At 45.6% G+C, this 12,434-nt stretch overlaps 1 protein-coding gene across 3 annotated transcripts in view; it reads right to left on the bottom strand.

The window, feature by feature from the left end:
- Positions 1-6,760, bottom strand: part of NSUN7 (NOP2/Sun RNA methyltransferase family member 7) — a 42,350-nt gene extending 35,590 nt beyond the window's left edge. Inside the window, exons 1-2 of one of the 3 annotated variants that reach the window (XM_045531715.1) lie at positions 6,539-6,760; positions 89-147 (exon numbers count right to left, since the gene is read on the bottom strand). In XM_045531715.1, the coding sequence (XP_045387671.1) occupies positions 89-147; positions 6,539-6,692 (213 nt within the window). In that variant the 5' untranslated portion in view covers positions 6,693-6,760. The remainder of the gene's footprint in view (positions 1-88; positions 148-6,538) is intronic. The other 2 variants (XM_045531717.1, XM_045531716.1) reach the window with 2 other exon arrangements.
- Between the last annotated feature and the right edge of the window lie 5,674 nt (positions 6,761-12,434).

Here is a 12,434-nt window from a genome sequence, read left to right as displayed (position 1 = left end):
TAGTTATTCTTTAAAAATGGAAGGCTTTTTAATACTTTCCAAAAGCAACAATTGTGAGACAAGGTAATTCTAAAAGTTGTCTACTTACTATTGTGGTACTTGGGAAGATATAGCTGTCTATTAATATAGTTTCCAAAATATCTTGATCTGCAAGACAAGGGACATGCCTATTACTAAAAATACCACAGCTGAAAATGAAAACTTTGGAATCAAAATACACTTTAAATAACACAAAATACTTTTACTTTCATATCTGAAGTATACCTCAAGGCCTGATGAAGAATTAAATCATACTGACATGATGAAACATTTATAACCTTTGTGAATGCTGGACCCTTATGACCAAGCTCCACATGCAATCACAGTCAAAGCAGCACCATCTGAATCGCCAATAGTAATAAAGGAACTTCAACTTTTAGTTTAAGTCCTTTGAAAAACATTAAAGAGGATCTAATTAATAATGTTGAACAATTGTTCTCTTATCCTTTTCATGTATTGCTGGATTTTATTTACCAATGTTTTATTTAGGATTTTTGTTCTGTTTATATTCATGAGGGATGCTGCTCTGTAATTTTTTCTCTGTAATGCCCTTGTCAGTGTTGGTATCAGAGTGATGCTACCTTACAAAAGGAGTAGGAACTGTCCTCTTTCTCTATGCTCTCAAGGAGTCCGTGTTAGAGTGCTATTGTTTCTTAACTATTTGGTAAAATTCATTAAGGAAGACACTGATGTGCTGACATTTAATCTAATACCCAAATGACAAGGAGCAAAGATCTGGGCAGGGAAGCACTCCTGGCAGAGACATGAAAACTGCCGTAGTAAGAGGTAGTAAGTAGAAACCAGCGGATGGATTTTAAAACTTCCATGGGAACATGAGTGTTCTTTTTGTTACAGCTACTTAAACTATACATACATCATACGGCAAATGCTTTAATCAGCTGAATACACACTGAATTTCAATTTTTACTTGGGAGATGGGAAAACTAGAAAGAAGGGACTAATTTGGGAGCAAAGACTCCAATTTTCAAACGATGCCTTTGGTGTCATGAGAACACATTACCTTCATAAGTCTACAATTTACATAACATTCTCACATAGTAATATCAACATTAACATGTGTATCTTTATACAGATGCTTCTCTGTTTACAATGGGGTTATGTCCCGATAAACCCATCATAAGTGAAAAATATCATACATTGAAAACACATTTAATACACCTGACCTACCAAATGTCATAGCTTTGCCTCACCTACCTTACGTGTGCTCAGAACACTTACGTTGGCCTACAGTGAGGCAAAACCATCTAACACAAAGCCTATTTTATAATAAGTGCTGAATATCTTAGGTAGTTTGTTAAATACTCTACGGAAAGTGAAGACAGAATGGTTGTAAGGTTTCTACTAAATGCATATTGCTTTTGCATCACTGTGAAGTCAAAAATCTTAAGTCAAACCATTGTAAGTTGGGACCTTCTGTATAACAGTTTCTATGTGCTAGACAATGTTTTCAGTGTATTTCATATATTAATTCATTTAATCTCCACACCCTACAAATTAGGTTGTTTTCTTTCATAGGAAACGTAGCGCAGCATAGTAACATGCTCATAGTCATACAGCAAATGGTAGATCAAGGACTCAAACCCAGGCAGTCTGGCCCCAGAGTACACACACTTCACCACAAAATGCCTTTCCTCATCTTATTCCTGTAACAAACCAAAGCAGCCACATAAACCACATTATTAGTGCCTGATTTAGGTTACCAGGACTTACTCAAAAGTCGGAAATCCTGCCTATCCTAGAATCCAACCGAATGGCTCCAACCCTCTCCCCACTAATTAAAGCTGCTTCTTTCTGGGCTGTGGCAGGGAACTCTCAACACCCCACTCGTGTTTCCACGTGGGGGGCCTTCCCTAGAGAAGCACATAGACTCTCTCCCTGCTTCTTTCTTACTCACCACTCCCTGTGAAAGAGGAATTGAGTTTATGAGACTGGTGACATTGGAAGCAGGAACAGGGGCTTCTCTCTCCCCAGTCCCCCTTCTCTCTGCCAGCTTGTCCTCAGGAGGCGTGAATGTCCTCCAAGCTGCTCTCTGCCACGTGCCTGGCACGTGTTGGGGTGCAGGGTCTGGGATCAGTCAGCTATGCCATGAAGTAGATAGGCAAATCTCTAATTCAGTAGTCCAGTATTTGCAAGCACACTTGGCTAGAGATCTAAAGCCATGTCCTCAAACATCTCTTATCTCTCTCAGTTGGTTCCAGACTCAGGTGAAAAGGAGAAGTGTTATTTATTGGGTCTCTGAAACTCACAGTCCATCTGGCCATCCCTCCTATTTTGAAAGAATGATGGAAGATGTTTCTTTCTTTTGACTCTCCCCTAGGTTCTCCCTCTCTATTTTTATTATTTTCATCGAGTTTCCTTCATATGAGGGACCCTCTAGGACTTTCACCTCAAGAATGCCAAGGCGTTCCTATAATTATAAATTTAGATAGGTGGGGTTTTTGGGGTGGAGGAGGTATATGCGGCAAAATTACAGTCATGTAAACCAACATTTCAGTCAACAGACCACAGAGACAACCGTGGTCCCCGTAAGATAACACGGTATTTTTATCGTACCTCTTCTATGTTTAGATAAACGAATACTCACCATCACGTTACAGCTGCCTGCAGTGTTTAGTACAGTAACATGCTGTGCAGGTTTGTGTGCAGCCCAGGGGCCAGAGGCTACACCACGTGTGTGCACGTGTGTAGCAGGCCGCACCATCTAGGTGTGTGCAGGTGCACTCTAGGACGTTTGCATCATGATGACAAGATCACCTGATGAGGCATTTCTCAGAACATATCCCCATTGTTAAGTGACACATGACTGCATTTAAAAGTATTCTTGACAAAATTAATAAAAACAGCCACTAACACTTTTCAAAGAATATTTGAGAGAAGTCGACACCAGAGGGAAAAGGCTGGCATCACCAAATACAAAGTAATTATTTTAAAAACTAGAATTATGGATGGAGGTTGTTCTCCCACCGTTTCAACCAGCTGAAATACTTCCTCTTTTCTATCCCGCTTTCTGCTGGGTTCTTTAAGTACCCTCTTGAGCTTCCCCCAACTTTTTCATCGGCAAAATGAGAACCTTCCATTTCAAAGGATTGGAATATCAAATGATATAAAGTATTTTGTGAATGAGAAATATAAATTTCTATTATCTCCCAAGAGTACTGCTTTAACCTCTTAGGTCTGCGGCCCCAGCATCAGAGTGGACCACTCCCCCCGCCCCCACTCCATGCGTGGAAAAACTGTCTTCCATGAAACTTAGGAAGGCCAGGTGGGGCCCCACAGGAGGTGGGGGGGGGCAGTGCCTGCAGTTTCATCTGTATTTGCAGCCACTCCCCTCCCATCCCTCAGAACAGTCTGAGCTCCGCCTCCTCTCCCCCGACATCCCCCCCATGTGTCCATGGAAAAACTGTCTTCCATCAAACCGGTCCCTGATGCCAAAAAGATTGGGGACTGGTGTCTTAGGTGACAATCAGAGCGTAAGAGGTTATTGATCCAGATCATTTTCTTAATGAATCACCATGCAGTCACAATTAACACAGCAGGCCTCGGTGGCCAAACTCTGCACATTCTAAAGAAAGGTTTGGCCCTTGACTGGTTCCTAGGAGATAGTCTCTAAGTCCTTGGACTATCTTGCTTGATTAAAGTATCTTTTACCTGAAGCCTTGTGCCACACACTATCAGCTTGACCTCTGAAGAAACTAGAGATTCAGTGACTAAGGTCAGCCACATGGGCACTCCTTGCCTACAAGAACGACCCTCAACAGAAAGCCTGAAGAGCAAGGCTCAGGGGAGCTTTCCTGGTTGGCAATACTTCATTTGTGTTGTCATTTACCTTTGCTGGAGAAATAAGCACTGCCCATAAAACTCCACTGGAAAAGGACAATGGGAAGTTTGCGTCTAGTCTCTACTGGACTGTGCCCTATGCACCTTTACTTGTTGCTGATTTCAATCTGTGTCTTTTCACTGTAACAAACTATTCACAGCTTTGCAAAGTTCTGGGAGTCCTTCTAGCAAATTCCTGACTGCAATTATTAACTACCCAAAGCTAGAATTTTTTTTTTTTTTTTTTTTTAAAGACAGAGTCTTGCTCTGTCACCCTGGGTAGGGTGCAGTGGTGTCGTCATAGCTCACTGCAACCTCAAACTCCTGGGCTCAAGGGATCCTCTTGCCTCAGCTTCCTGAGTAGCCGGGACTATAGGTGCATGACAAAATGCCTGGCTAATTTTTCTATTTTTTTGTAGAGACGGGTTCTTGCTCAGGCTGATCTTGAACTCCTGAGCTCAAGCAATCCTCCTGCCTCAGCCTCCCAGAGTGCTAGGATTATAGGCATGAGCCACCTCGCCGGGCCTCCCCAAAACTACAACCAGATTATATGATTCTGAAATAACCAACTTAATGCCACAATCAGTTCCTGGGAGTCAAAGTTCACCAACTACAATATACAACTAGAATAGCTGGAGAAAGAATTAAACCAGGAAAAATTCAGCAATTTCAGTTCTCTTTCCTGAGCTGTTATTCACGCATTTCTTAAGAAACCACTGCATCAGTTTTCCTTCTTTTTTAATATTTAGAATTCCTCAAAATATACAGATTCTTTGAAAAGATGAATTAGCTGCTAGCACTCTAGTTCTTTGACAGACCTGAAACTTAATAGGCTACTCTTCATTAGTAATTCTACCTCCTTTAGCACAAAATTGACATTGGGGTTATTTGGTAAAGCAGGACTCCTGGCAGCCTCTATTTCAAAAAACCATTAAGCCCTTAAACCTTTAAAAGGTTAATCAGATAAATACACTTCCTCCCTTGAGAGAGCTTATACACAAGGAAAAATATCAACAAAGGAACAAACAATAAAACTGAGCATAAAACATAACCGAAGAATATACTTAACATTTGTATAATTAAGAGATTTTCTGTTTTTCTTTTCCTGCTACCTCCTTAAACATTATGGTAATGTTGTCTAATTACCTGTTCACAAACTCGCAAACAAAAGGGACCATCACCCAAATTCCCCTTAATCTGTTCAACAACCTTTGCAGCTTTACTAGTCCTGTAAAATGTTAGGTAAGAAATACTAAGTTTTCTTTTCTGAACCATGATTCCCTGGACCTTTACGCATAAGCCAGATGCGAGTTTGCAAAATATCACGTGTGAAAGTATTAACAGAACACTCATTACCAATTAATCAACACAGCTGCCCAGTCTACTTTTCATTGTTGCAAATAGAAGAAATGTTCATTTGATTCAATGTATAAAGTGCAACACTGTGTCTGAGGGAAAGCTGAAGGAGAGAGATGACACAGAATTTGAAAGATCAAACTGGAGGGAAGAAAAATGGTTAAGACAGACTTAAAGAGAAAAAAAAAATCCTGAGCAGGAGAAAACAAAGAAATGAAAACTAAAGAGAAATTTTGTATTCACATGCAAATTTTTCTCTATGATGACAAATTCCTGGCTTCAAAGTTAAACTGCATCATCTCTGCAGACAACCAAAAATATATATTCATGTCTAAATAACCAATGGGATATTTTGATTCAACTGAGCCATTCTGAACTGTCTTCCATGGGCAAGGATGCACAATGCCCACCAAGTATCCATGCTCAGTGGAAATCATGCAAGTAAGGGTTACCTTTTGCACGGTGTCTCTTTAGGATGCCACACTGCTCATCGTTTTAGCCATGTCGCTAACACGAAACATTTCTAGAACTACATTCAGTCAGTTTACAAACCGATATGAAGTTTATAATCACAGGTAGTACAAAAACAAACGACTTCAGGCCCTTTGACTGTTCTCATAGTAACAAGATTTGGTTATTTGCAAGAGTCAACTCCACACTTACTAGTTGATAATTGAGTCTCAAACCGCGGAGGCAAATTAGAAAGGGAATTATACCAAGGTTTGGCTCCCAGAACTAAAACTACTGGCTATGAATGAGATCATATTGAGGTTGATTTAATTTTAATATTCATTTTTAAAATATTGCACCTTTTCTATCTTTTTATTTTTTCCTCTGCAAACACCCTATTTCCAATGCACCTTTTCTTTCTATCTCATCTGTCTGTTCCTTTCCCCACCCTCCCTTTTTATATTCGTGCATTTAGTTTGCTAAAATACAAGGTGTCAACACAGGGAAGGCAAAGACACACACAGGGAGAGGGAAACGGTAATTGGACAGTTCAGTGGAGTCTCCTTCTCCCTCCGCATCCAACTGTTGAATTAATTACACTCCCTGTTGAATGTAATTAGCGACCGCGCTGCACCTGCCCAGGGACCAGACGCTGCGCCAGGCCCGGGAACCTGCAGCGAAAACCGGTTCCGGCCTGAACGAGCTCGTCTCGCCCGGGACTCGCCTAACTCCTGGGCACCTGCAGAGGAGCGCAGCCCGCCCCCGAGCGAGACCACACCTGGGGTGACCCGGCGCGGGGAGGGGCGCCCCCCGCGCACCCCCGGCCGTTGCTCGCCCCGACGCGGGCACGACTCACATTTCAGGGCGCTGAAGGCCAGCTCGTAGGACAGACGCCGAGAGGACTCGTCCTCAGCCTCGGACAGGGACAGCAGCGGCGCGGTCCCGTACTTTATCAAGACTTTCTCGGGCGACTTTTCGATTCGGATGCCCTGGAAGACGTTCGCCGCCATCACGTACACGGCGTCCGGGTAGCCGGGCTTGTCCGGCGCGCCCGCCGGGCCCCTCTCGGCGGCCGCTGCGTCGCCCGGCGGCGCCGGGGCAGCGGGCTGGGCGACCTCGGCGCCCTGTGGGTCCGACGACGCCAGCTCGAGGGCGGGGCCCGGCATGCTCGCCCCGTCTGTCGCCGGGAACGCGGGCGCCAACTACGGGTCGGACGTTCCGGGAAACGGGTTCCGTCTCACCGCGCGCATCGTCTCTGCGGAGGGAGAGAGGGGCCTCCGTGAGTGCCGTCCCCGCAGCCCCGCGCGCGGTGGCCGCTGCGCTGTGACCTTAAAGACAGAGCTGCGCCGGGCGTGGTGGCTCACGCCTGCGATCCCAGCCCTCTGGGGGGCCGAGGCGGGAGGAGCGCTCACGGGGTCAGGCGTTCGAGACCAGCCTGAGCAGGAGCGAGACCTCGTCTCTACAAATAAATAAATAAATAAATAAATTAGCTGGGCAACTAAAAATACATATAGAAACGCTAGCCGGGCGTGGTGGCTGTGCCTGTGGTCCCAGCGACCCGGGAGGCCGAGGCAGGAGGATGGCGGGAGCCGGGCCGACCCACGGCGCGCGCCCCAGCCCGGGCCCCCGAGCGAGACTCTGCCTCAGAAACAAACACACCTAAGAGACCGAGAGATGGCATCTACCGGCCGAGTCCAGCATCCCGAACCTCCGACGGGACAAGCCGCGACGACACTCCCACAGCCGCAAAGGGGGGCAGGGGAGAGTCGCCCGGAGGGAGCGCGGCGCCCCCCGCGGCCGTGCCGGGCCGAGCTCGCCGTGCGCCGCCCCCGCGCACCGCCCTTACCCCGAGGACGGCCGTCTCCCGGGGCTCTAGGGACGGAGACGCGGCGCCACCGGAGGCTGGCGTCGGTAACAGGCCCCCGGGAGCCCGGGGACGGCAGGGCTGGCGCGGCGGCGGCCGTTGGGTCCAAAGGCAAACACTTCCACCCGCAGGGTTCGGGGCGGGGGGTCGCGGCCTCTGGCGCTCGGTTCGCTCTGGTCCCTTGAGGCGGGCGCGCCTCGGGCCTCGCCGGGCCTGGCGCGTGAGGCCTTTGAGGACGCGGCGGCGGACAGCGGTGAGCGCGGGGCCCGGAACTGGCGGGCTCAGGCTGCGTCCGGGCCAGCCTCGCCTGGCTCTTGCCGTGCGCCGCTCCGGGGTCCGGGTCGCCATGGCAACCGGGAGCTGGGGGCGGGGAGGCGCGCCGCGCGCAGCACGTTCCCGCGGGATTTGGCGGGTGCCGCCTCCGTCCCGAGAGTTGCTCCTCCTCGCGAGCGCGGGTCCCGTCTCCGCCCCGGAAGCGGAAGGTAGCGCGTGGCCGCGGAGCCCTGGCGCTCGGCTTTGTAGACGCTCGTGGCAGTTCAGTGGTTTCAGCTGTCAGGCGCCTAAGCCGTTGTTAAAAATGCGCACTCCTGGAACGCGTCCCTGGAGATTGGAGGCGGCAATTCTAAGCTGGGGCCTAAGAACTTGTCTTTTTACCAGGTAACTCGGGATTCCGATGCAGTCAGTCCGAAGAACACGGTTTGAAAATCCCTGGCATAGTTGTGTGGACGGAAAAATCCAAACTCTGAAATATTTGAAAGACGTTTACTCTGAGTCGGATTTGAGGCTCGTGACCCGGAGCCGCGCCCAGAGGCCTTGAGCAGGTGGGCGGGCTGCGGCTGGGTCTCAGTTTGGTTTATACATTTCAGGGAGACGGGTTACAGGTAAAGTAAATCAGTACGTGGGATCACACGTTGGCTTGGCCCCGAAAAGGTGGGACATCTCGAAGCGGGGGCCTTGCAGGTTACAGGTGGGTTTGAAGATTCTTTGGCTGTCAATCGGCTGAGAGAGTTAGGCTTTATCTAAAACACCAGAAAAGAAATGCTTAATTGAAGATACAGGTGTGAGCACTCTGGGAGGTCCAGACAGGAGAATCTTTCAAGTTACGATAAGGATCTGCTGGGCTGCTGGAGTTAAGATGGGGCCTTTATGTCTTCCAGGTGCTGCTGATGCTATACCAGAATCAGGTTGGGAAGTAAACCACACTATATTTGGTTTACAAAAACCTGCTTAGTGGGATTTTACCATTTGTGAGCCTGACTCATCTGGCGTCCTTAGGAAGGAATTTAAGCAAAAGGAAAAGATCAGAGTTCAGTCCTCAGTTGAAAGGCTACTGGTTCTCTAACATAGAGAAGTATTTTAATTTCTCTGGATTTCTGTTCCCTCTCCCTTAAAACAGACTAATCATCCCTGCTTATTTGGCATGTGAATTGTGATCTTGGAATCTTCCTTCCTTCCCTCCCACACACCTGCCACTGTGTATCTTCTCATCTACAGAGTAAAATCCAAACCTTTCGGCGAGGCAGGACAGGGTCTTCTGCCATCTGGCCCTTGCCTGCCTTTCCAGCTTCATTGCTCGGCATCCTGAAGCCCGTCCCCAAACTCTTTCTTTATACCTGTTGTTTCCTCAGTCTGGAAAGCCCTTCCATCTTTGTCCACCTGGTGAGCCCCTAACTCAATCTTGGAAACCCAGTGCAAGCATCACCTCTGTAAAAGCCTTTCCTAATGCTTGTATTTGTTAGGATGTAAACTTAGCGCCTGCCACAGAGACCCAAAATAACCACTGGCTTAAACAGAACAGAAGTTTATTTCTCACATAAAGTCCTGTTGCTATGGTGGCTGTCCTCCATCGTTGTCAGGGACCCAGACTCCTCCTCAGGGCTGCATCCAAGGGATTTGCCCTTTCCACTTAGTCTAAGATGGCTTGTCACCATGTCCATTTCTGGCCAGTGGTTAGTGGGATAAAGGGGAAAGAGAGGGCATGCACACACCTTTCAATGACCTGAAAGGTGCACCCATCACTTTTGTTCACATTCCATTGGCCAGAACTTAGTCACATGTAACACCAAGCAGTAAAGGAGGCTGGTAAATGTGTCCAGCTAAAAATCAAAGGAACTATTACTACAGAAGAAGGGAAGAGTGGATAATTGGGGACAATTAGCTGTCTCTGCTACAGATCTCTGCCCCTTAGCCCCTTCTCCCACCAGTCCACCCACTTGCCTTATCCCCAGAATGTCAAACATTCCCTCTTCTGTGTTCCCATAGCATTTTGTTCATACGTTCATTCATTAATTTAATAAGTATATATTAAATTCCCACTGTGTGCCTGGCATTGTGTTCAGCCCTAGAATAAAAAGTGAACGTGTAGAAATTGCCAGGGACCTTGCCCTCAAGAAATTAATGGATGAATATACTTGTATTTTGGTACCCTTTAATTTTTATTATAAATATTTGAGTACATAACTATATTCCCTGTCCTTCTGCCATCTTTCTGTCCACACAAAACACACATTCTAAAATAGTTTTGTTATATCTTTATCTTTTAATTTTTATTACATGTCTTTCTATTCCCAGATGCTAGCAATGTATCACTCTTTCACAGACATTCATGGTTACAAATATGGAAGGTGTCTTAGAGATCATGCTATATTTTATCATGCATCACACAGTACATAGTACAATCTGCAGAAAATGTGAGGTGATAGGTAGCTACAAACCTGAAAATATTATTGTCTTTGAAAGTATAATTTGAGGAACTTCTTTTTTTTTTTAATGGTTCAATAAAAGTGACACTTCACTATAGTAAAAACAAGATTTAATGAGAGAGTCTATCCCCACAGTAGCGCTTGGGCAAACAGTTGGGGGTTAAGAAATTCATGGTTACTATTTATTTTAATCGTGTGTATAATCCTACGTCCTCACTTCTCACTCCTGGTTTGTAGCCTCATTGTGGACTTAATGTATTAGAGGAGAGGGTCAGAGGAAAGCATATTAAGTTTCAGTGAACACTGTAAAAAAGTAACCATAGAGATAGCTGTATGGATTCAACTATTGTGCAAGCAACATAGTAAAAAAAATGTGGTCTTTAAATTACACTGTGTAAAGTGATTGGAACATCAGATCAGAGATGGGTAAAAAATTAGAAGTTAGGTACCTGGGACTTTCTGCCAAAGGAACTTAAAGGAATGATTTTCTTTCCCCAGGGGTTAGAGTATTTAAAATATTTGTAAATTAACATTCCTTGCATTTGACTCAGAGCACTAGTATGTGTTAGCCATGTAGGTATTCAAAATACATTTGCTCACTTGCTTAAATTTGATCTGAACATATAAAACCATGCCCAGTTTCGTCGAAGCCTATCATATTAATAGAAATGTAAAAAGTGTAAGAAATATAAAGAATTTTAACTAATGTTCTTAAACATCAGAACTCAGTTTCTAGTGATTGCTTCTTAGAAACAGTGTGGTCAATTTTCTTTGCAACACTTCCTTTCCTTATTCTTTACTTTACTTTATAAAGTTATCTGGTATTCTATTGTGGACCTAAGCTATCCCCAAATTGGAACTCTGGGGCATTAGGGCAGGCCATCAGGAACTCTCTTTGTCAGAGGGTAGCCAGGGCCTCATGAGTAAGGTACATTTTGGGGCTGATGGGCAGACACTGAAATATCCCATCCCTGGAGGCTGAAAGAGGATAGATGCCCAGGAAGACATCATCTGATACAATATCAGAGGGAACAGCCTTCTCTGATACTGTGTGAAAATTGATATGGAGGAACACTTTGCGTATGCCAAAGCAGCAGTCCCCAACCTTTTGTCACCAGGGACCAGTTCCATGGAAGACAATTTTTCATGATTCAAGCACATTTATTGTGCAGTCAAACCTCTCTGCGAATGACAATCTGTATTTGCAGCCACTCCCCAGCACTAGCATCACCACCTCAGATCATCAGACATTAGATTCTCATGAGGAGCCGCAACCTAGATCCCTCTCACGCTCAATTTACAGTAGGGTTCTCGCTCCTATGAGAATCTCATTCTGCGACTGATCTGACAGGAGGCGGAGCTTATGCAGCGATGCAAGCAATGAGGAGCAGCTGTAAATACAGAAGCTTCACTCCCTTGCTGCTCACCTCCTGCTGTGCAGCCTGGTTCCTAACAGGCCGTGGACTAGTACTTGTCCTCGGTAGAGGGGGTGGTTGGGGTAGCATTACTCAAATGTCCTTTCGACACCTAAACTCGCCCTAAACAACTTGAAAAGGGGGTGGTAAGCTGATCCCTTTGGGAAAATCAAAATATGGTTGTGAGTTTCTCAACACAAGACCATCAAAGATTAGCCAAAATAGTCATAACCACTTACAGGTGGGGGAAAAAAATTCTCCCTTAATTTGGAAGCAGCAGAAGACTGACGGAACAAAGATTCCTGAAGGGTGGAGCCAATGGAGAGGAATAAAACTGCAAACCACACAGTTCAGAGTCAGTGCCATTAGAAACAACACTCTGAGGATTAGAAACCAAAAATGACAGTAGCAACTAAGGAAGAGTTTTAGTTACCTAGGATGCAAAGGGAAAAGGGGTCTCTGGAGAGTTATCATCTCAGCGTTTGATTGCTCTTTGTGGCCCAGGAGAAACATGATTGCCATAGACAACCATCTGTGATAGATTGCACCAACACGGTGTTTCCCAGAGTTGGCCACTCAAGCACTGCCTCCATGATTTTTGGTTTTGGCCTATCTGTATGCAACCATTTATAGTATTAGTCAATATTTTATTTTTAATCAGATTCACCTTCTTACTTAAGTAGAAAAATAAAAATGGAAAGTCAGCATCATTTGCCATAAATGAAAACAACCACCACAAAAGGCAAAGCAATACTATTAAATGCTAGCTAG

This window comes from Lemur catta, chromosome 19 (genome assembly GCF_020740605.2).
Source record: "Lemur catta isolate mLemCat1 chromosome 19, mLemCat1.pri, whole genome shotgun sequence".
In the NCBI taxonomy this organism is placed as follows: Eukaryota; Metazoa; Chordata; class Mammalia; order Primates; family Lemuridae; genus Lemur; species Lemur catta.
This window is presented reverse-complemented; position numbering and strand designations above follow the sequence as displayed.